The sequence below is a fragment of the Schistosoma haematobium genome, chromosome 4 (genome assembly GCF_000699445.3).
Source record: "Schistosoma haematobium chromosome 4, whole genome shotgun sequence".
In the NCBI taxonomy this organism is placed as follows: domain Eukaryota; kingdom Metazoa; phylum Platyhelminthes; class Trematoda; order Strigeidida; family Schistosomatidae; genus Schistosoma; species Schistosoma haematobium.
This window is the reverse complement of record NC_067199.1, coordinates 26,753,321-26,778,071: the sequence shown is the minus strand read 5'-3', so window position 1 is coordinate 26,778,071 and position 24,751 is coordinate 26,753,321. Positions and strand designations below refer to the sequence as shown.

The window sequence follows — 24,751 nt, the reverse complement described above, 5'->3', positions numbered from 1 at the left end:
CAGCTTTGGGGAAGTCCCCAAAGTGAAACAGCCTTCCCCAATGTTTGGGAAATTTTGGGGTTTTCGTCTCATTTCCCCAAAATTTACTATAGCGGCTTCCCCAAAATTGGCAGCTTGGCTAGTTTCTTCAAATTTATTAAGAATGTCATTGCAGAGCATAGGATCGTTAGAAAAATCAGCATCCATCAAAACTACATCAGGTTTTTGATAATAATTATGTTCACTAAATATATTTTCCTCAGATTTGCAAGGAATTCCGTCAGAAATAAGTGAATCATTAGGAAAAACCATATCTGGTACATTAACATGAGAATTCTGACAAATTGATTGATTAGAAACCGTTGTCTCGCAAGGATTCTGAGTTTCATTTAACTCTGAACTGCTATATGACTCTACACTGTCTTTTAAGATCGTTGATAAATATAAATGATCATTATGAATACTCAACTCAGTAGAATCAGAATTACAAGTCTTAATATTTGTTGCAGCAAGATGAACAGTAGTATTACAAACTGACTGAATATGTCCAATATCACCACATTTAAAGCACTTAGAATTACGAAATTTACATGAATTAAAAGAGTGGGACTTGCCACAGGACAAGCATTGACCAAAGCTGTGCCCATCTTCGTGAACTGCATCGCAACTCCTCAATGAATTATCTGCATAACTTTGAGTATACACTGGGTTGGGATGACGTAATGCAGTGAAATATTTTATATCCTCATGAATTATTTTGCGACGTCTTCATCCTTTACGACATTGGAATTTGTATACTGAACATAGTCTAGCAGTAGTTCCTTGAGAGCTGTATCAGCTGATACAGCTCTCAAGGAACTACTGTTTCCTAGGAAGCGAAATGGGCTTTTCTGGCATAGCCAGAGTTCCAAATAAGCTATATGAATGTGAGGAAATGTGCCACAATATTAACATCCTCATCATCTTCCTTGGTCATAGCCCAGATTTCGAACCTTTAAAAATAATCCTCAAAAGCACCAAAATCTGAATGTATACCCAGCGATTCCATCACAGGATCCTGCTCGCGACGCTAATTTGGTAGTTCGAATTATTTGAATTATAGTATGAACTAAGAATCCCCGAAATAATGCAATTGAATCAAGAAGTATGACACAAGCACGAACGGATGTATTGTATCTAGAATTTGAAATCGGGCATTCAACAAGTACAAAAGAATCATTAGTTGATTCAAACACCACAGTCTGCGAGAAGAAAATACCTATCTTCTAAGTGTTTAAAAGTTGGACACACAAAGGGAAGATGGTACGTGAGAAATAAATCTATCCGTTGTTGGGGTTTTGGGGTGAAGGGGCCAATAAAATACAGCTCAACTGCTTAGAGATGCCCAGTACAGAGAAGACCTACTTTGTTGTCATTTTGGTTAGGATTCCTAAGCCCTTATTATTTGAGGAGGTATATGTACTATTGGATGACAGGTTTAATGTAACATTAATCGATGCTGGGTCAACTCGTTGGTTGAAACTTGAGTGTGAATAAAATGACTTGTCAGTTAATGTGATGAACTCTTCAGTAAGTGGTGGTGTGCAAGAGTATCATTTAATTTAGACTCTTTAGTACAAGACAAGACGATTCGCGTTCCCATAACCTATGTAACGTCACACTTCAGATTGGGAGAGGTATCATTGCCAGCTGACCCCGTACTGTCAAAAGTGCCCGATCTGACCGAGATGTGCATTCCAAAATTTTTGAATGAAAGATTTAAGGTTCTAAGTGGGTGTAATATCTCCGAGGCTCATCATGTTATAGGATAGCGATCTATACGTAATAATAAGTTAAATGAAACAAAAACACCTTAGGGTAAACAGAATACACCAATTAGAATACTAAATAAGAACTAATCTTTCTTATTTACCTGGGAGTAATCAAACAGACGTGCGGTTATAACTAGCAAGGGCCCTAGTAGCCCCTTTAAAGTTTGCTACAATATCTCATCTGGAGTTGAGTGTAGCCGCTCTAGGGGTTATGGTGTACGTGACAATGACCGTGAAACATGAATGCGTAACAGTGAGGACTAGTTTTTGGACGGACACTGTGACGGTAATATATAACCTGTGAAATGAGTCAACCTATTATACTTCTTTTGTTGTCAACAGAATAGAACTACAACCGACGTTCGTTGGTGTAAGCTAGTGGGAGGCGTTGGACGGATAATGCGACTCATCAGATGTCTGAAGATAATGTATGTTCCGAATAACTTTGGAAGCATAGATGTGGGATCATTAAAGATTAACAAGCTAAGAAATTCAGAAAGACCCTTCTTAGGGCTACTGAGTGAGAGGGTATTCGGACCTTAAAATACTAAACGAACGACCGAATCCAGTAATCGTTGGGGAAGTGGTCAGAGTAGAATAGCGTAATTACTCCAGAGACATGTCCACAGAACTATGGCACCAGGCTTCCATGCCTACTTATCATTCAGTTTCGCCTCTAATAATTGTTTATCATTGAGCTACTGAAGGATTACTAGGCTCCACTCAGGTGCAAGCAAGCATTCGAACTAGACATTGCATTCTCAAGGGGGAATCAGTAGTACCAAATGTGATCAATAAATGTGCGGAATGTAGAACGTCCGCAGAGAGCAACAGATGACGGCACGCATCCCAGTATGGAGATTGGAAATGGGCAGTTATCCATTTGATTGAGTTGGAGTTAGTTTGTTTGGACCTTTTGTAGTTAAAAGAGGGAGAGGCATTTGTAAGCGACACGGATGTTTGTTTATTTGTCTAAAGACGATGACTGTGCATATTGATCTGGTTCACTCCATATCCACTGACTCCTTCGTATTGGGACTTTTTAACTTCATAAACCGAAGGAGTAACATCAAGATAATGTTTGGTGATAGAGCGAAAAATTCAGTAGGTAGTCAGATGGAGCTGATTAAGAAATCAAAAGACTCAGAGGAAGGAATACGTGAGGACCTGCTACGTCGAGATATGGAATCGAGGCTTATTCCTCCTCAGCCTAGTCATCGTGGTTTGTGGGGAAGATTCATAGCAATACGAAAGTGATTACTAAGTGCCATAATTAAGAAGCAGTGTTCAACAGACGGAATGTTGGAGACGTTTTTAAGTCAAACCTAAAGAGTCTTGAATGATAAACGATGCTAGAGACTTAAAGTTTATAACACCGAATAAATCACTTTTACTTAGAAGCGACGGAAGTTCGCCTGGATGTAACTCTCAGCCTGACTGCATCGTCAACATATGGAGATAAGCTAAACGTTTTACAGGTGTGTTTTGAAGGAGATGGTCCAATTAGTGTATAACCATTCTTCGGGTTCAAGACAAATGAGAAAGCCATAGGAAGAACTTCCAGGGTGGAGATTGTACTTATAGCTCACAAGTAGCTGATCATTTGGAGTAGTACAAACACCAATGAGGATGGAATTGTAAGAACTATAAGCATGAAGATTAAGAATGACTTATCATAAACGTCGAAAATTTTTATTAACCAAGGTGTTCAGACGAAAATCAACAAGAAGACTGAGAGTCAAACAACTTCCCAACCTAGCAAGGATATTAAGTATGATAGAGCGCAACGTGATTTAGAATGATTTCGTGCACTATAGTGATGCACGAGGCAATTATCTGTTGCACACAAACATGTATATACATTACGTTATAATCTCTTATATATTAATAATGGTAGTTTTGAGTCATCGTGTTCCTTCGGGTGGCGTCACCAATATTCTTTGCTCAACCAAGTCTGTTGACGAACCAACAAGAAGCTGTTCACTTGTCATTCGTTTAATTAATTAATTGTTATTTAATTATTGCCTAACTGTTACTTAGTTTGGTGAGTTGTCTTAGGTCATGTGTTATTATTGGGTTAATAGTGTCGCATAATCACAAATCGGTTTAAACCATCCGTGTATAAGCTGTATCGAGAGGTGGTCTGACAGTGAAGAGTACCTAATAATGAGCCAAACAGCCATCATGTAACCTCAGCCTACGAGTTGGCGTCCGTAAACAGTGAATAAGAGGAGGGGCAGTAACCTATTGAGTGTTTGAAATCAATCGTAACGTACTTTATTCTTCAAATTAAGCAGGAAAGGTGACCTTGGTAGTGACAATAAGAGTTGATAACTTCAAACACATATCATATTCACATAATTGTTCCTGCTTAATTCATCAGATATTTATGTATTTATAAATATTTTTATTTATTACCAATACTATGACATTTATTTTAATCCATTCTCAAGTGAAAATAAATTTTAAGATAATTACCAACTTGTAAGTTAGTAAAGAGAAAAAAAATCATATTTATAATTTTCAAATATATATTTGTAATTAAATAACATTCAATCATCCCGTTTGAGAAGGCAAAAAAGGAATAGAGATGCAAAACAAAGTGAAACGGTGGTATATAGGGAAAAATAAGTGAACTTTAAATAATTTCCGATGTCTGCGTCTATTTACAAATTAGTCTGAGAATAAACTGTATCCAAAAAAAGATTGAAAGATTGAAAATGCGATATAAACTTAATCACCATACTTTTCTTTGTAAGTAGGCTGATATTACAGTATTTGACTAATGAGATGTGTAGTCAAACTTTCAATTAAATCAGTTAAAAATCAAAGAAAACTGATAGGGTTATGATAATTAAAATTGGTTAAAGTAACTGAATGAGTGTTGTGTAACCTGATAAACTTTTTCAAATCAGAAATTATGAAAATTTGGTGGATTAAAACAAACAGTTTGTTTACCATACTATATATTCAGATTTTAATTTCCTAACATGGCATTAGAATAAGCACACAATTATAAAAGAGTTATAAATTTTAATTTGTTGTTTGTTTCGACTCGGATCTAGATAACTGATGAAATTAAACCATATGGTTTCCGGTTTTTGTTTACAATCTTATTTATCTTTCATATCGTTCTGTTATCAATGAAGAAAACATGATCTGTTCATAACTGTAGTTTACATAGGGTGTGGTCAAACAATCTCATATGTCTCACTAGGCCTCAACTAGTTAATATGATACATGCATATCGTTTCACTAAGCTATATGGAGAAAATACTATATTAACAACTTTTTTCAAAAGCACAAGAATTAAGTTCCATATAAATCCATGTACTGTGAATGATTCTAATCATAGTTGTTGTAAACGTTAACAGAAATAATCTTGAGTAAAAGAAAAGGAGAACTAGTACAGATTGTTTAAATTGGTTTGATACAAGTACTATTTTTGAGGCAAGTATGAATGTATATTTATAAAGTTGTGAACACCTGAAATCATATCTTATGATCAGTTTTGCTAATATTATGTGCAATAAATAAATAGATATGTATGCTGTCCTGTTAATATATATACAATTAAGTGTTTATAAATTTAACATATCAAATCTTTATTAGTTAATGTTGTATATCATGTAGTTGTTGATTGAAAAGATTCTGACGAGTAATTAAATCGATTAGTTGATTTTGTACTATAATATTATCATGAGCGTTATTTTGTGTAAAATGTTGATTATGCTGAGGATTTGAATTACGGTTATGATTTGAATTGAAATGTTGTTGTTGTTTCATGTGTAAACTTAATGTTGCCGCAGCTGCAGCATTTGACATAGCTGCTGATAAAGTTTGTGTATCATTCATAAGGAATGGGGATAGTATTGAAGTATCTACACATCGATTTATATCACTATTTATTGACTGTGTTGTCTTTATGTAGGGTAAGGTTGTCATCAGAAGTGGTAAATGATTATTATTACTATTATTATTACTGTTGTTATCTATATTGATAGTATTAGTATTGTTGTGCTCCATTTCATTTAACCGGGTAATTACGTTAGCATTACTGGCATTGTTAATAAATCCATTTGGTAATGGCGGTAAAGGAATAGTTGGTGGTGAATGTGTTGGAAGAATTCGTGGTAAATCATAAGTTTGTGAATCTGAATATCCTGTAGATGTTTGAAAATCACCGGTACTATTAATTGGTTCATATGTTGGTGTCATATATGGTAAATGTTTCATTCCATTAAATTCATTTACAAGTGTTCCATTCCCAGTAATAAAATTGTTTGCTGTATAGGAATTTACTAGTGTATTTGGTACAGGATTGAGAGAATATGACACATTATTATTACTACTGGGATTAATACCACTATCGTTATTATTATTGGATGGATTGCTCAATAAATGGTTACTAGTAGATGAATGTGGAGGTGATTTTAAATTTTCTGATGCTGGTGAAAAATTTCGATAAGAATTTTCTGAAGTAGTATGATGTAATAAAATTTTTGAACGAACTTTATACCGACTACGTTTATGAATTCGTAACAAACAACATCCAAATATAAAAAGTGCTAATGTTACAGTAAATGTTCCAACAACTGCACCAATCATTTCAAGTACAGAGAATTGTTTCTGTAATGGTAAATTTTAATAAATGAAAATTATATTCACATAACTCATAATATTTGTAATTACAATAAACATATTTGTATTAATTTCCATTATTCTGATAGTAAATTTGTCTTATAATTATTAGTTTGGTATAAAAAAGGACTTAATTATTGACAAATAATCAAACGTAATCGATTGGCAAATGCGTTAGTAATTAAATATATCTATTAAAAAAATAGGATTTTCACTGATATTAAGGTTGAAAAATAGTATATATCTTACTAGCATATCGTATTGAGGTGATTAATTAAACTGAAAGGATAATAAGAAACGGATTGTGTTGAACAAACAGAATAAACAGTAAACATGATGATGCCACCTAAGCAACCTATAACTTATTGAGTAGTAAAATATGGAATATCAACAAACCTTTATACTAATAAGAATTATGTACTCACTACTGATAAAATTCGACAGGCAATTCCAAGAATTCAAACAAAATGTCATGGATAGGGAAGTTAAACTATTCCAGATGTGGGGTGGTTATCCACTTTATTCAATGAAAGATAGTTGCACAATATCACAAATCGATTAAAGTGTAGTTGTCTAATGGTTAAATGCTTGCAGAGAGATCTGAAGACATTGGGTTCAATCTTGGTTAAGGTCTTGTTCGTACATTATTGAATAGTCATATATTGGGTCGAAAGGGTTGTCCAATGTTTCTTGGTATTCAACAGTTGTTTGACTAGGATCAGTGGGTGATGTAAACTGTGAAAACCAAACATACGCAACAAACTCCATATACTGAGACGAATGATTCATCTGGTTAAATTAATATCTTTTATATTTATTTAAATAGATCTGAGATAATTTTAACACGTATGTTGGTTAGTCTAGTAAAAATCACTATAATCACCAGAATTATTCAAACTATGTAATAGCATCACTTGAAATCTAAAGCACAGAATTTTTACTCTAATCGACGAATATAATTTCGCACTATGAAGTCACCTATTATATCTATAAATATATGAATATTTAACCAATCTCCTTAATACTAATAAGATATTATTTTCATTAAAGTACCTATATTATAAAATAAATAGCTCTATGAGGTTAGTTTGTTTTTTACTTTAGAAAGAGAATTGTGAAGGTATGAAAGAAGTTAACGTAAGTACTATATCCGAACGAAGACCAAAGCAACGGTAACTTGCGGGACTAATTTATGGATTATTATTAAATACATAGTTTTATCGTATAATTAATAAGTAACCAGATTATTACATTTATTCTTCTTATCATAAGATTTCGATTAACCCATTAACTATTGCTGTATGGTTAAATATTGTTAACCCGACGACAATTTTATTATTCACAGTTTCTTCTACTCAAATCCACCTTTTGGATTGATACTATATAATTGTTACTTTTATTTTATGGTGTGATATGATACGGTCTTGTATGTATATCGATGAACGTTTGAAATAAAATAACGATCCTGGATTGGTCATTGTTGGTCTTGTATTCTTCCTCTTTGCTAATTAATATTGGGCCAACCGTCAGGTGTAGATTATCACTTTTCTCGTTCTTGTTGGGTTTTGTTCGATGTTAGGACATAAACTGGCGACAGAGATGGGATTTAAACCCAACCGTAGAAACGCAAATGAACAAATAACAGCAAGTACATAATAAGTGGACAGTTTTAAAAATGCATCAATAATCTATAAGTCTTATAAACATACATCTTTTCACGAGTAAAACAAGAAATCCACTTTTAAAGAAAACTTTAGCAGTTTTTCTGTAAATTAGCTACTTACAATACTATTGTAAACTGGAAATGTGATAAAGGTTTAATTCGAAAATCTGGATGACCAACTAGCAAAAATGGTACTGATACATCATAAACCAGAGTTTGGTATAAATGGGTTAGTAGGAAAGAATATCAGGAAATACTTAGATGCATGAAATGGTGGTAAGAGAAAATAGAATTAGAATGGGCCACTTAAGATGAACTTACCATGATGAAACAGGATATTTATTGATGAGATTAATCAATGTTTATAGTTTAGCAGTCAACTACTGAATTTTCGTGCCTATAGAGATATCACAACCGTTAATAAAATGTTGATTTACGTAAGTGGGATTAATTAGCATTTTTGAATAATAAATACTTCTGTATAGATGACAAAACTGCAGTGTACTAATCATGTTAAAGGATGCACACAATTTTACTACCAAAATACCATTAAATTGGAATCCAGTTCATGTTTGTCAGTATTCCTTATTCAAGAGTTACAAAACAGGAAGAGGCTTTCCAAGTTTAGTATGGTTTTCTGACTGATAAATAAATATTGACTCAATATTAGACATGTATGATGTAAATGTATTAATCTATTGAGCCATTTAATGCTATATGTGTATAATGTTTTGCATTATTATTCCTTTAAGCAAGGATTATCAATGAGTTTATTAATTTTTATATGTATGTATATGAGCATCGTTAAGAAAAATCTTTACCGACTGGATGTGCAACTCAGTCAGTCAGTCAGCTATAACGTAGGACCAGGTACATATATGCATCGGTCCAAGTTGTCATACCTCATTACACAACAAGATGGACACCGGATTCATAAAAGTAGTTAATTCAGGGGTGGTAATATATAAAAGAAAGATTGCGATAAGGATATAGTACAGGAAGAAATAATTAGTTCGTAGAAAGAAAGATGTGAAGCGATTTTAATCTCTTAGTTTAAGGGAAGATAGAGAGTGTATACACCTACGCCACTGTGATCGATTCTGAGCCATGTCACCAAGAGTCTTCAACTATTGGTTACGACAGTCACGCGGACCCCAATCAAGTAGTCTGCATCTTCCAACATGGCTCAGACTAGAAGTTAGTGACTTAAAGCACTGGTGCCACGTTTTGGTTTGACCGCCCCTAACTTTCTTCCAACCATCTCCAGCACCGGTTAGCATTGGACGTCTTGGTAATCGGTGTTCAGGAATACGTAACACGTGGCCCAACCATCTCAGTCGATGAAGATTCACAACCTCATCAACTGATTTACCATCATCCTCTAATACCCTGCGTCTAACCTCACTATTACTTACCCGGTGATCCCAGCAGACGCCAGCAATATTTCTAAGGCATCTGTGGTCAAATACTAGTAGCTTACGAGTATCTTCTACTCTTAGTGACCACGTTCCGCAGCCGTAAAGTAGAACAGAACGAACTGCTGCACAGTATACTCGTCCTTTTATTGATAGACGGATATCTCGACTTCGCCATAGGTGACGTAAGTTGGCAAAAGCCAAACGAGCTTTTCGAATCCGTGCTGAGATTTCGTCAGACACCAACCCATTAGGGCTGATGAGACTTCCAAGATAAGTGAAGTTGTCAACGCGTTCGACTACTTCACTCCCTATCCTTAGTTCAGGTGTTGACGCAGACCAATCCTGAAGCAACAACTTGCATTTAGATGTGCAACTAATAAATGTTAGGATCTGTAAATTTTAGCCTTAAGAATAATCTCTAAAATCAGGTTGGTTTGAAAAGTGCTGAATGTAACCAGAGAGCGTTGTCTCAACTCTTACCACTTATCATGTTTTCTTGCAAAGAAGGATACCTATTTTCATATTGATTAAAAAATGTGTCATATCACTGATTTAAAAGTTTTTAAAAACACATAACTAGTTACCTGAAACAACATATTTTCTGGATCATCTTGTAAAACTGTATACCAACCAGGTGTAATTTCATAGTTACCTGTAGAACGATCATTGGTTATTCTTGTTTTATCTGTGTATATAATATTCTCATTAATATCACTAGATAATCTGGGATGATTTTGAACTTTAGTTTGTAAATTATCAAAATTATCTGATATCATTCGTAAACTTTCAATAGTTGGCCAATGGAAAACTATTTCAGCACTTGTATTTCCATTAGAATCAGTGGCAAAACAAATCAATTTTTCAGTTGCTGATATTGTAGACTGATTATCAGATTGCTTCAATGAATTATCATCTTTTAAGTTTATTTTTCGACTCAATTTTAATTCGATTCCACCAGACCTGAGTATTTTTGAATTTGGAATACGAATAAGTTGTTGTTGATTTGGATGATGTTGAGTTCGTGTAAATGAGTATGACTGAGTATTTGTTATTTGGTCACGATTACTATTGCTTTCATGATTAATTGGACGATACCAGTCCAATTGAAGTTCTGGTGAACCTTTAACATGACATCTGACAGTTATAATTAGAGAATTATCATTTTCTTGTTCGAACTTTCCTGATGTTAACTTTTTGTTGTTATTTTGATTTTGATAAAAAGTTGTTAATTGACCTAGGTCAACTTCAATAACTTGAAGTTTTGGTGTATCACAGTAAAAATCTGATGCAGTTAGTGATTCAATACTTCGTCCGATTAGTCGTCTTGGACTATGACATAATGGTTTTAATAAATCACCATCTAGTGGTGTATTATGTTGATTCATTTCTATTAAACTATTTGACTTATGTAATAAATTTGTTTCAACATCATCGATATCCCCATTAAACATTGACAAACCTCGTGTACGCCGTTGTACTTGTCGTCTGTTCAATACAGACACAAGCCAACTTAATTTGCAATCACAATTAAAAGGATTTTGTTCCAGTGATAAACTTTGCAAATGAAGGAAAATAGGTTCTAGACGACTTTCTAGAGTTATTAACTGATTGCCAGATAAATGTAAATTTTTGAGTTGTTTACTATTTATCAATGGCAAAAGAACATTGTAACTCAATATTTTAAGACCACATTGATTCATAGATAACGACACAATAGAAGTATCTTGAAAAGCACCGTCTTCAATACTTAAACCAAAATTTTCATCTAGACGTAAAAAATCCAAGTGCAAGCCTTCGAAAGTACCTTTTAAGATTGTTTTGATTCGATTTTGAGATAAATCTAATTGTTGCAAACCCTTCAATGATTGGAATGTACGTGACTGAATTGACTGGATACCACAATTACGCAGAGTAAGACGTTGTAGCTTAACGTTTTGTTGAATATATATGGAAAAGTTATCGCTGGTTAGAGTTGGATTATTAAACTTATGACCCATCATTATCATGGACTGAATGTCAGAACTAAGACGATCTGGTAAATGTGTAAGTCCACCTTCTTGACAAGATAGCGATCCAGCAATGCAACCACTGCATGTTTTGTTTAAGCATAGGTCGTTGGAATTCAAACTTGAAATTGTTTGAAATACACTTTGCAAAATGACGAAAAACAAAAGAAATAGGTTTTGGTGAGACTTTTGTTGATAATTGTAGTCCATTTTTCAAGCTTATTTACTGAATAATTGTTAAAGTCATCTCGATGTTGTCACTGAGTACTAGATGTATTGTTTCGTTATTACAACTTCACTGATGGATTCTGTATTAAGTACATAAAGAAAATGATTACATCTATTAATGGGAATAATTAAAACGTACTCCGTTTTTTAACAATTAAAAATTGGAATACATAGAGCTATTTTTTCCTAGATTATTCCTTTTTTATGGTTTTATCAAATGAATAGTAGTATAGTTGTTGAATTAACATAAAAATTCACTGGTTCTGGTAAATTTAAATGAGTTGGGTAGTGAACAATAGCTATTGCTATGAACAGACTGGTGGAGCTAAGTCACGTGGGTAATAACGATGTTATTATCAGTGATATCGGGTAAATATTGTATTGTAACGTGAACGGACGGAACTTAAAAGTGTTAACCATAGGATCTAAACAAAGTGTCCCTATGGCAACGCCCTTTCTCTCGGAACATAAGTGTTCAAGGTTTCACTCCTGGAAAGGCTCGATTTCAGTTGTATCCCAGAGTATGGTGAAACGATCACTCAATAACTACTTCCGCTGATTTCCCTGCGTAACGAAATGCATCTTAAGAAGTGAACGATTCCAGAATACCTGAAGCAAGATGTAAAAGATCTAATTTGGATATATATGAAGAGTGAAAATGAATGGCTTAAATTCCTTATTATCTCAAGTAGTCTGTTACAATCACTAACTTAAACAAATAATTGAGTCATTTTGAAATGGAACTAAACATTCAGTCTTTTCTATTTAATTAAACTAAAATGAATACCAGCTTCATTCTGTCTCAATTTTAAAGTTTTCAGCATTATTTATTGGTGGATTTTGTAACATTAAAGTGTTTGTATTCAAAGAAAAACCATAGGGGCACCAGATAAAAACATATGTGAAATTTCCATTTTCATATTTATTACATACAGTGTTTTAAGAGATGATACACAATAAATTCAAACGTGTCGAGATAGAATTTTTCCCTATGAATTGAGATTTTTGGAAAGGTTTATTTAAAAGAAAAGGATCCATAGGGTGTTTCATTTAATTCTGTAGGAGTAACTGATCAAATTAAATGTACTTGAAAGAAAGAAGTTGACTATCGTTTACCCGATATTTCGTTCAGAACATATTTATAAACAAGTGTTATGGCTTGTTTTGCTTATAACTGTGCAGTTGCGAAATTTCTATCACTTTCTGACGAAAAATATCTATTCATGTTACCAATTTAATGAATAGTGAATCTGAGAGTTCAAAAACGAATTAGTTGAGTAAGATAGTTTAAAGACAGTGTTTTCTACCACAGAATTATATCTTCTAACATACCAGACAGCACTTAATTAGGGTTTCTTTCATATGGTGCTTATTGCACAAAATCGCTAATTGGAATCCCTCGATTTTTGACAAAACAGTATTATCAAAACTTCCCATCAGTCGAGTATATGTATCAACTAAGTATGTTTATTAATGTATGCTATTCTTTAACAAATATTGGCATGCATAATGTACTTATTGCTATATTTCAGTCTATCACATATAATTGTTTCGTAGTTACATCAAAATATTACAAACATTATAAGGTTTAAAAAACCAGAGTTTCTGTTAGCACATTATATCCTATTTCACGGATCAACGGCTGATTTTCAGTCACTAGAAGAAAGTTTTACGTAATCAAAGGTTTCTCTTTTCATTCACCATGCATTTAGTAATTAAAAAGTATTCGGTATTTTTGGGAGTAAATGATACATGAGATTTTGATCTAAAATAAAATATGGTTGCAGAATTTGAATACACAGCTAAAATTTAATTTATTATTAGTTGTATAAGTATGCTTAATGCAACATGCATTATGTTGTAATAAACAAACGAACTTAACAGTAAGTGAATGTATTCAGTTGGTCGGGCTAAATAGTAAAGCTTTTGTCGATAGTAATGAGAAGATTATATATTTAGATCAGTGTTCATAACTGTTACACAGATAGTATAAATAACAGACGAGCATTTGTGATAGATTTTTTTATAATCAGACTACAACTGCCGGGAAACGTTTCCAATAGTTATCAATAATTGAATTTCTAGTTTACATGATTATTTAGAATGTTATTTAACTTATCCTACAGTAAATAAATTAGAAATGTGTAGCATAATTAAATGTTTACCTGATCACCCCCCACTTTCTTCGGTGGGTACCTTCCTCACTTTGGAAGAAAACTTCCAGAGTTCTAGTTAGAAGCCGTAACCAGTAGAGCCAAAGTGTGTCGGGTATGAAGAGGTTACCCACCGAAGAAAATGAAAGATGGATACGCAATATTGTGGTTTGGTTGAATTTAGATTTGTACGTAGTTGGATACCGGATCAGTGATCTAAAGGTTAAGCATTTGCACGTGAGACCGATGGTTCTAGGTTTTATTCCCGGTTACAGGGTTGAAAATGTACACTTGTGTGCTAGGACGAAACGGTCAGACAGTACTTCAAGGTTTTCATTGATTGTCTAACTCAAATCAGTTCGTGATTTCAATACAATCTCGATAGTAAGCATTCTCAGTTTAATTAAACTGAATACGCTTTCACAGCGTTAGTTTTCTCTGAGAAGCAAAAGAATTATTCAGCTATCGACTTGACAAATATTGGTCTGTGTAATCAGTGAATATGATATAGTTAAAAACGAGTAACAAACATATCCGAGTGACATTAATATATTTTTACTTGAATATTGAAGTAAGTCATGGTAGTAATCGAAGAAAACAATACACAGGTTAATCAATTTAAAAGTTCTATACAGTTAGACTATAGACTATACTCGAATCTTCAACTTAAGTACTCGTAGAAATCGAACTATAGTAGAATCGTTATTGTTCGTTTTATCTAGTCTGCTTGATATTAGTAGTTTGTGGGGTAAACTGTACCATATATACTCTGTGAATATCCTTCTTTTCTTAAAAACAAAAAACTAGTTATTTTCAATATACAAATAAGAGAAACTTGTATTTGATTATGGAGAGTTAACATGCTAAAACTATCGAAACACTTTAGAATTTACCTAGACTGGGAATAATAAATATATACATTCTAATGATGTCTCAATGAAGAGTTTTCTGTAATATACCATTTAACCTCAATTCATATTCATAATAGCATAGAATTTAACTAAATAATAGAAACAATAAGCTTACATGTATTTACACAATTCTATGCATATACATACAAAATGTTTGATCAGTCTTGTTCATCGTCTACTGATTATAAAAGGCATTTTTATTTTAATGATAAAGAAAAATGATTTAAAAGTAAGCAGATGACAGTGTAGAAAAAAAAAATGTTAAAATGAATTGAAGATGAATTAAAACATATGAGTCAATGTAAAATAATCAGTCAACCATAAATCTACAATACAAATATGAAAATTTGCATTTAGATTGAAAATTAAATTTTTACAAGAATAAAAAGTTGACAAAACTTAAGTACTAACTATAGATTGTTTATAGTAAAGTAGACAAATGAGAAAAAACTATACTGACTTGTTTATTAAATAAGTGACATGATAAGAGCTATAGACATTGAATTCAATTCATTTTTTAATAATAATTAGAATGTTTAATTGAAACAAATGATCGTGAATAAATCATACTGTGATATGCGCTACTGATGTCAAGAGATATAAGTAGTATGTATGATTCATTGAAAGTAAAATATCTGGAGGTTGAAGGTTAAGAATACTAGGGTTGAAGCTATCACGAGTTCACTTAATCTGCGAACGAGAAACAAGACTCAGTGACCAAAAACCAGTAAGCTAGCTACTGATGCGTCCCAGCCACGCTAACTAGAGGGAGAAGTCCAAGCTTGGAATGGGGAAGCATATTCCGTAAACAGCCAGAAACGAGCCATAACAACAAACAGAACTCAAAACGTATATATACAGTACAAAACCGTCCTTGGCGAGAGTTACAAAATAACATACTAAAAGACGTAACGGACCAATAGCATTTAAGATATTTCTCAGTGGGAAATACGCCATGAAGGTGACAAGAGCACCTTTTGCGCGAAAATACAGAAATTCAAATTTTCTAGATAAAAATACAAAATTAGGTTCTTTCCCAAGTGAGTTCTGGGGATCTAACATCCCCAACAACGAAGATCAAAGAAAAGAGAACAAGAACAAAGAATGATTAGTGTCGACAGACATATGTAGTATGTAACACTGATCAGAAGTGGAAGGTTGATAAGATTAAATTGAAAGGAACAGGAATGTAAGCAGGGAGTTATTGAAAATAACAAAAGGAATGAAGTGAGACGAAGTGTGTCAGGGATAACTAACAGAAGATGTGAAAATGAAGGATTCAATGTATGGTTTTCATAATTTCTGAAGACGCTTTGTAATTCTACAACCAATAATAGGTTGATCTTCCCTACCTGAGTTTTCACTCATTACAGTTATACTAGATCAACAATAATCAATATCAACCTTTAAAATTTGAGTACGAGAGCTATACAGCAAAATGGACGATCACTGTGCAGTATCGTGAAATGACTGAAGTTAGACTTTAAATTTTGATTAGAAATGTTTTATTTACTACAGATTGTTGACTAAACCAAACCCTAATAGGCTGGTTATTAAAGTCATTTGTTAGTAAGAAAAAATTATATAATCTAGTAATTAAGTTATATTTATTAATCATCAGTCTTATGATAATGTAAATTGTTTTATATATTAAGTTTTTATTTGTATTAATGTCATGTACTTTTCAGTTTAACCTATATGAAATCTGACTACTAATTAGTATAAGCAAAACATGAAATCAGTGTATTCAGACAAAGCTTTTTATCTCATCTATTTATTCCCATCTAACGTCTCTACATTTTCTTTACACTGAGTCACGTCCGTTTTGTTCAGTTATAATATTATTTAAGAGTTCATAACTGCTTTACTTTTACTGCTATTTATCAGAAAAATGGAATTGCTAAAATGATTTCGTTTTTTAAATGATTGCAACGTTGGTAAGCTGTCTAAATGTAGTCTGCAATAAAACGGCAGTAAACATTAAAAACCAATAAGGGATTGAATCAAAAACTATATTACCCTTTGGTTACTGGACATGTGTATCAGTATCTTATTAGGAAATTACGTTAAACTTCTCTCTGTATTCATTGACACAGATACATGCAGACCAATAAATACAATAATAGAGATTGTGTTGATACATAGATCCTGTTTTCTTAAGATGAATTAATACAGCATAAATTTTAGAATTCGACTACATGTCCTCAGTGTATGAATTCAGTTCTTTGAAGAGGAAGACAAAACATGTTTTGTGTTTAAGTAGCTTTTTGAATGGATTTTTAAACTTAAAATAGACCTTATTGAACAGATATCTTCATAAGCGTCTTCCGGAAACCAGGGTTTGTCTCACTCAAGTAGGTCTAAATAGGTGATATTACCGAGGCGTTTGCAAGCCGACTAGAAATTATACTTAAACGACAGCTTATAGTCTTTTTTTCTTTTGTTTGTTAGTTTGATGCGACCTAACTTATGTGAATAACGTAACGGCATGATGATTATCGGCAAATTTCTGAGGAAAACATTATCTTTCCTTGTGAATATTATGATCAGATGATGGTTAGTTTTTATAAATCTCTCAACATAAACAATTATTTTACCCCTTAGCTTACAGTATTAAGGTGAACAACCACCACGTTCATTGTCATTGTCACATAGTTTTTAATTCATAAACCGAATAACACCGGTCTTTGGTAAGCAGTCGCAAAATGAACAGTAACCATCAATAAAACTACAAAGATACTTTCGAAAATACAGACTGTTAAATATTTAGTATGATAAAAGTTGTTATAACTTAGTGAAAGCGTATGCAGTGAACTACGATATATAATAAGCGTTGAGTTAACAACTAAAACACTACTTTCAGTCAATAAGCAACAGACTTGAAACCCATTTTCTCTACTTCTGTTTATGTAGCTTAGTAGTAATATTGGACCTGAAACACACAAAAACCTGATACTCAGTCGAGTACACAAACTTATATTCTATTCTTAAGCTTCGCCGATATCTCTAACTACTAAATATTATAACTGCCATTAGAAAAACAATGGAATTTCCCTATTTTTCTCGTTCAAGTCATATATATATATATATATATATATATATATATCGGGTGTTAAAGTAACAACTAAACCTAATGAGTTATTAACATAATCTTATAAGCGTTTTGAATTAATTAATTTTCAATAAATCTGATAAGTGTCATGGTAATTCACTTATGAGTACTATGATTTTACAAATCCAAATCTATTTCAAGATTAAAGAAAATTTATTTAGAATGCCAGTAATATTATTATAAAAATAGTTAGAGGAACTATTCATCGGTAGATAAATAACGGAAATATTTTCCAAAAAATATTTCACTTATAGTTCATTTGATAAATTTAGTAGGAATACCATAGAAACCAAACATTTGTAAATTACACTCTAGTATTAATAATAGCCAGTGTTACCATACTTTATCGTAAAATGGTTAAAAACTGAAGATGTTTTACGCATAAAATTATACGCACTTGAATATCTAAGTGACAGTTAAATTTCAGAGCACATTTCAAAACATACTCAGCGATGTCTAAAGTCCTTGACAGAATAATTAATGGACAACAGACAAACACCATAGAGTAGCTCAAAATAGAAAACAATTGGGTTTTATTCACTTGGTATTGTTTTGCTTGTATCTTTCCATTGAAGTTTAAGACTGCAATTGATTAGTCTGTTATTGGCATATGTGTATAATGTGCGTATGCCTCGATATTGCCTTAAATCATAAGCTTTTATAAGCAAAGATGGATAGTGGCTGGCAATGGAATCCAGGACGATCGTTTCGTCCTATTTGGGACTCGTCAGCTGGGTGTACCTGCATCTCAGAGTTGATGTTCACTCTGGGACTCGAGATGCGGGTACATCCAGCTGACGAGTGCCAAATAGGACGAAACGCGCGTCCTGGATTTCACTGCTAGACACTATCCATCTTTGCTTGTAATTGGGTTTTATCATTTATTTTGAAATGACACACACCCAATCTGTGCATTAAGAATCAAAAAGTTGTCAATTCATCGCTACCATGGTAATTTGAAGCAGTGATAAGCTTTCTTACTTGGTTAATTAACTTATTCTTTACTTCATTTGCTACCGAATATCACTTTTTTCCCTACGTGGTCTGTTACTTTTTCAGTCTAATTATTATAAGATTTATTTCCGTTTGGGGTAATTTTCATCTCATCTTTTTCATCATATTGATGTTTTAATTAGTTGCAGTAACCAGCTTCGGTTATGGAATATTGCAGTATATTTTAACCTAATCAGTACATTCTATTGGTTCGATTAAGAACGTTAGTGACTGATGAGAATTCTGAGGAAAGAAGTATTTCAAGTTATTCTGTTTCGGTTGTTGTTATGTTTACCTGCACTTGAGCAGACGATTTCGAATTATGTAAAATATATCCACGAGGCATTGTCCAATTCCCATTCTAGTTCATTTTCAATGGTAGGCTAATGGACCTCAAAATAGGTAGAAACAGCTGCTCATTGTTTCCTGACTTTCAACGATTGTCCAACTAAAGTAGGTTCACAATGTAAAACTTCAAATAAGATATCGACATAAAATCAAATTGTCTTGGTACTAGATCTATGAAGTGGTGTACTGCATGTATAATTTTAAGCAACTTATACAGTCTAAAAAATGTATCATGCTATATTTTATGAACTAACACTGTTAGCATCATTTTAAGAAAGGTAAAAAGTTAACTTCAAAACCTGGATCTCCTAAATTTGATTGCTAAAAGTATTATCAGACACCTCGATTATAACAGGAAGCAGTTTGATGTTATCTGGTTTTTTAGTAGTCTCCTAGATGACCTCATTTTGGTGCAGAGACAGTATCCTAGCATTTCTAAGAAATGTGACAGACTATGGATATACCATATTTCGAAAACGGCTGACCTAATATGTGAGACATATTTTCATGTTAATTATATGGGAATATCGATAATGATATATTTCATTCCAAAAGTTCTTCACAGAAGAAAAACGTTGTTAGTATTTTCGGAGTCAAAGTACCCATAATAAGTAATCTTCATAGTGTATCTTCCTGATTCATTGTTTATACAAAATATTTTAAAATAATTATACATAAATGATATCCTGATATAGACTTTCTTCTTGATGAATCTGTTTTGATTATGACATATTCTATCATAGATATAGAAAGTGCATAAACCTTCATGAAGCATTTATAGTTTGTCTCTTTTTCAAATAAACTGCTTAATTAAATCCTATTGCTTTAATTCAAGAGAATTCGAAGAATACAAAACGAATTTATAATAGAAAAATAATTAAGCTATTACTAAAACTTGAATATTACAATTAGATTGTATTATAGTGTGTATATATGCACAAGGTTACAAAACATTCATCTACAGTGGATAATTTGATGGTAGTTTTTTTAAATCACATACTTACCTTTGTAAAGCTTTAGATTATGGTAACTTTAAGTATTTTATATCCTTACATTCAAAAGAAGTACAAGTTATAGAGGATATTTGTGTTAATATTTTCACAAATGTAATTACCTCTACAAATAATGAGTGATTCAATATTTTTCAAGAAGCCAAAAATTTGATAAAAGTCAGAAAAGATTTAATGAAAGTAGGATAGAGATTGTTAGTTGTTATAGCTTCTTAGTATTACCATCTAGTTACAATAAAAATAAAACATTATACAATAGTAATATAACGAACTCATTTGAAGTACGTTCAATATGAAAATAACAAACACAAAGTAAATATAGTGATTAAAAATTGTCCATTTTTGTATCACACTTATTCTGTCACCCTAAATCTTATACTCGATTATGTCATGATCTTACTCTCGTTTATTCCATCTAGTAATAAAATGTGCTGAGATGAATATAAATAATTATTATAAACTAAATAGCCTTACTGTTGTTTAACACAAATTACATTCATGTGAAACATTTCGTTTATTCATCATTCATTATTGTTTCACGATTATTAGTATATGTCCATTGTTCTATTCACCAGTTCATTATGTAGGTAAGGTAAATTAATAGTGTGTAATTTACTCTTCCAATATGTAGAAATAAAGTTTATTCACATGTAAAATTAGTTATCACTCTTGAGATATCATAACACTTGTCTTCATATTTCAGTTTCATGTCTACATTTGAAAGCGGGTATTTTCATATCATAATTATAGGTTGTCATATAATACTTATAGTTAATTATGTCTTACACCAGGAATGGATGTTTTTTAGTGAACCACTGAAGAGTAAATACTACTTTTTAGATAAGAACAATAAAAGAAACTCACTAGGATCTTTGGGTTAAACCGTGAATAAAATTTCTCAACTAGTCAAGTTAATGGTACATTATTGATAAGTTATATGAAGCTAGGAAATTTTTTAAATTGTGGCTTACTTAAACAACCGTATGCTTGTTCAAAGCCCATTATGAACAGTAATAAAGGTCTATGTAGAAGTCTTGAGACTTTACCAAGAAAAGAGATGTGTTTATTAGTAGTGATAAAATACGTGATGAGAAATAGTGTAGAAAGATGTTAACAAGTTTTCTAGACATCTGAAATAGTTTGATATTTAAATTTTTGACTAATAATGTCTAGTCAAGTACTTAGTCCCAGACTTGCATGGTACCTTGAACAAATGCTTTTAACAGAAATAGATTAACAAATTTGAAACTCAACTTTAAAAAAAATTAAGAATTTGGGTCATTTTCAATCTAACTAAGGACCCATAATATATCAATATGTTTTTCTAGGCAATTATGTGACAAAGGGGAATGACCATATTATTTATTCTAGTTTTATTATTTCAAAATGTTCGCTTAACAACTATCGTATATTCCATCGGATTCGTAAGAGAAGGCCTTGTGACATAAAATAATTATTTCTTAAACAGAAAAGTTTTATTCAAGGTAAGGCCTTAATAACTCCGTCTGGAGTCCCTCCAGGGGCTACTGCCAGTTCAAAGCCCGGACAAGCGAGGAGGGTTGGGGATGGGGTTAGCGACCCCATCCCGTAGAAAACTAACTCGCTAAAAGGCACTAACCAGAAAAAAATTATTCAAACCATTTAAACTCTGCCCTGGTACTCAGAAGGTCTTCATTTAGAAGAGTTATGACGCCTCATGGTGAAAGCCCAGTTCGTTCAGAAGTCACGAGTCTGACTCCCCTTCTGACAACCAGAGCAACCATCTATTTAGGTACATGGAATGCTCGTACAATGTGGGAGACTGGGAGAGCCTTCCAAATTGCTGCAGAAATGAGGAGGTACAACCTGGATGTGCTTGGGATCAGTGAAACACAATGGACGCAAGTTGGACAACAACGACTAGCTTCAGGGGGGCTTCTGTTATACTCCGACCATAAAGAGGAAAATGCCCCACATACACAAGGAGCTGCATTAATGCTGTCCAAACAAGCATAAAGTGCACTTACAGGATGGGAATCTCATGGACCAAGGATCATCAAAGCCTTCTTCAAAACAAAGAAAGAGTGTATTTCAATGAACGTCATCCAATGCTATGCACCTACCAACGACTACAATGAAAACGCTAAAGATCAATTCTACGATAGGCTGCAGTCAATCATCGAGAAGTGCCCAACAAAGGACCTGACCATTCTGATGGGAGGCTTCAATGCCAAGGTTGGAACGGACAACACTGGATATGAAGACATCATGGGACGACACGGACTGGGAGAAAGGAACGAAAATGGTAAGAGATTTGCAAACCTATGTGCCTTCAATAAACTGGTCATAGGTGGCACTATATTCCCATACAAACGCATTCACAAAACCACATGAACTTCACCGAATCACACTACACAAAACCAAATCGACCATATCTGCATCAACAAAAAGTTCAGGAGGACGATGGAAGACGTGAGAACCAAGAGAGGAGCTGATATAGCATCAGATCATCACTTGCTGGTCGCCAAGATGAAATTGAAACTCAAGAAGCACCGGACAACAGCACAAAAGTTTAATACAGTTCTTCTTCGGGATACTGATAAACCCAACAAATTCAAGATAGTCCTCAGCAATAAGTTCCACGCCTTCCAGGATCTACTCAATGGAGAAGGAACTATTGTGGAGAGCAACTGGGAAGGAATAAAAAAGGCAATCACTTCAACATGTCATGAGGTTCTGGGTCACAAGAAGCACCACCACAAGGAATGGACCACTGTTGACACACTGGATAAGATTCAAGCAAGGAAGAGCAAGAAGACAGCAATCAAAAGCAGCTGAACAAGAGCAGAAAAAGCCAAGGCACAAGCTGAATACACAGAAGTAAACAAACAAGTGAAGAGGACCATCAGAACTGACAAACGTAAATATGTGGAAGATTTGGCAACGACGGTGGAAAAGGCTGCAAGAGAAGGAAACATGAGACGACTGTATGACACGACAAAGAAACTCGCTGTAAATCGCCGCAAACCAGAACGACCAGTGAAAAGCAAGTAAGGCAAGGTAATCACCAATATTGAGGAGCAACAAAACAGGTGGGTAGAACACTATAAAGAACTCTTGAATCGACCAGTTCCACTGAACACACCCAATATCGAAGCAGCACCCACAAACCTCCCAATCGATGTTGGGTCACCAACAATTGAAGAAGTCAGCATGGTCATCACACAAATCAAGAGTGGCAGAGCAGCAGGACAAGACAACATTCCAGCAGTGGCACTAAAAGCAGACGTAGCGGCAACTGCAAGGATACTCCACATTCTCTTCAATAAGACTTGGGATGAAGAACAAGTACCAACTGGCTGGAAAGAAAGACTTCTGATCAAAATACCAAAGAAAGGCGATCTCAGCAAGTATGATAACTACAGAGGCATCACTCTTCTCTCAATACCGGGAAAAGTCTTCAACAGGGTATTGTTAAACAGGATGAAGGACTCCGTAGACTCCCAACTTCGTGACCGACAAGCTGGATCGTGCATAGACCAAATCGCAACTCTACGGATCATTGTGGAACAATCGATTGAATGGAATTCATCACTCTACATCAACTTCATTGACTATGAAAAAGCATTTGATAGCGTGGACAGAACCACATTATGGAAGCTTCTTCGACACTACGACGTGCCTCAATTTCATACGGAATTCCTATGATGGATTAAACTGCAAAATTGTGTATGGAGGACAATTGACAAACTCGTTCGAAGTAAAGATAAGTGTCAGACAAGGTTGCTTACTCTCACCCTTTCTCTTTCCCCTGGTGATCGATCGGATCATGAAGACGTCAACATCTGAGGGGAAGCATGGGATACAGTGGACAGCTAGGATGCAGTTGGATGATCTAGACTTCGCAGATAATCTGGCTCTTCTATCACACACACAACAACAAATGCAGGAGAAGACGGCCAGTGTAGCAGCAATCTCAGCAGCCGTAGGTCTCAATATACACAAAGGGAAAAGCAAGAATCTCCGATACAACACAACATTCACCGATCCAATCACAATTGACAGAGAAGATTTGGAAGATGTAAAAACCTCTACATATTTGGGCAGCATCATTAGTGAACACAATGGATCTGATGCAGATGTGAAAGCGCAGATCGGTAAAGCAACAGCAGTGTATTTACAACTGAAGGACATCTGGAACTGAAAACAACTGTCAACCAACACCAAAGTCAGGATTTTCAATACAAATGTCAAGACAGTTCTACTGTATGGAGTGGATACTTGGAGAACTACGAAATCCATGATCCAGAAGATACAAGTGTTTATTAACAGTTGTCTACGTAAAATACTTCAGATGCGTTGGGCAGACACTATTAGCAACAATCAACTGTGGGCGAGAACAAACCAGATGCTAGCGGAGGAAGAAACCAGGAAGAAGCGCTGGAAGTGGATATGACACACAGTGAGGAAAGCATCCAACTGCGTCACAAGGCAAGCCC

The 24,751-nt window shown here is 33.8% G+C and overlaps 1 protein-coding gene across 1 annotated transcript in view; it reads right to left on the bottom strand.

Moving 5' to 3' along the window:
- Positions 1-4,303: 4,303 nt before the first annotated feature.
- Positions 4,304-24,751, bottom strand: part of SLITRK1 (SLIT and NTRK-like protein 1) — a 78,487-nt gene continuing 58,039 nt past the window's right edge. The window contains exons 3-4 of the mRNA XM_012941302.3: positions 10,097-11,826; positions 4,304-6,419 (exon numbers count right to left, since the gene is read on the bottom strand). Of these exons, the coding sequence (XP_012796756.1) occupies positions 5,403-6,419; positions 10,097-11,728 (2,649 nt within the window). The 5' untranslated portion in view covers positions 11,729-11,826 and the 3' untranslated portion in view covers positions 4,304-5,402. The remainder of the gene's footprint in view (positions 6,420-10,096; positions 11,827-24,751) is intronic.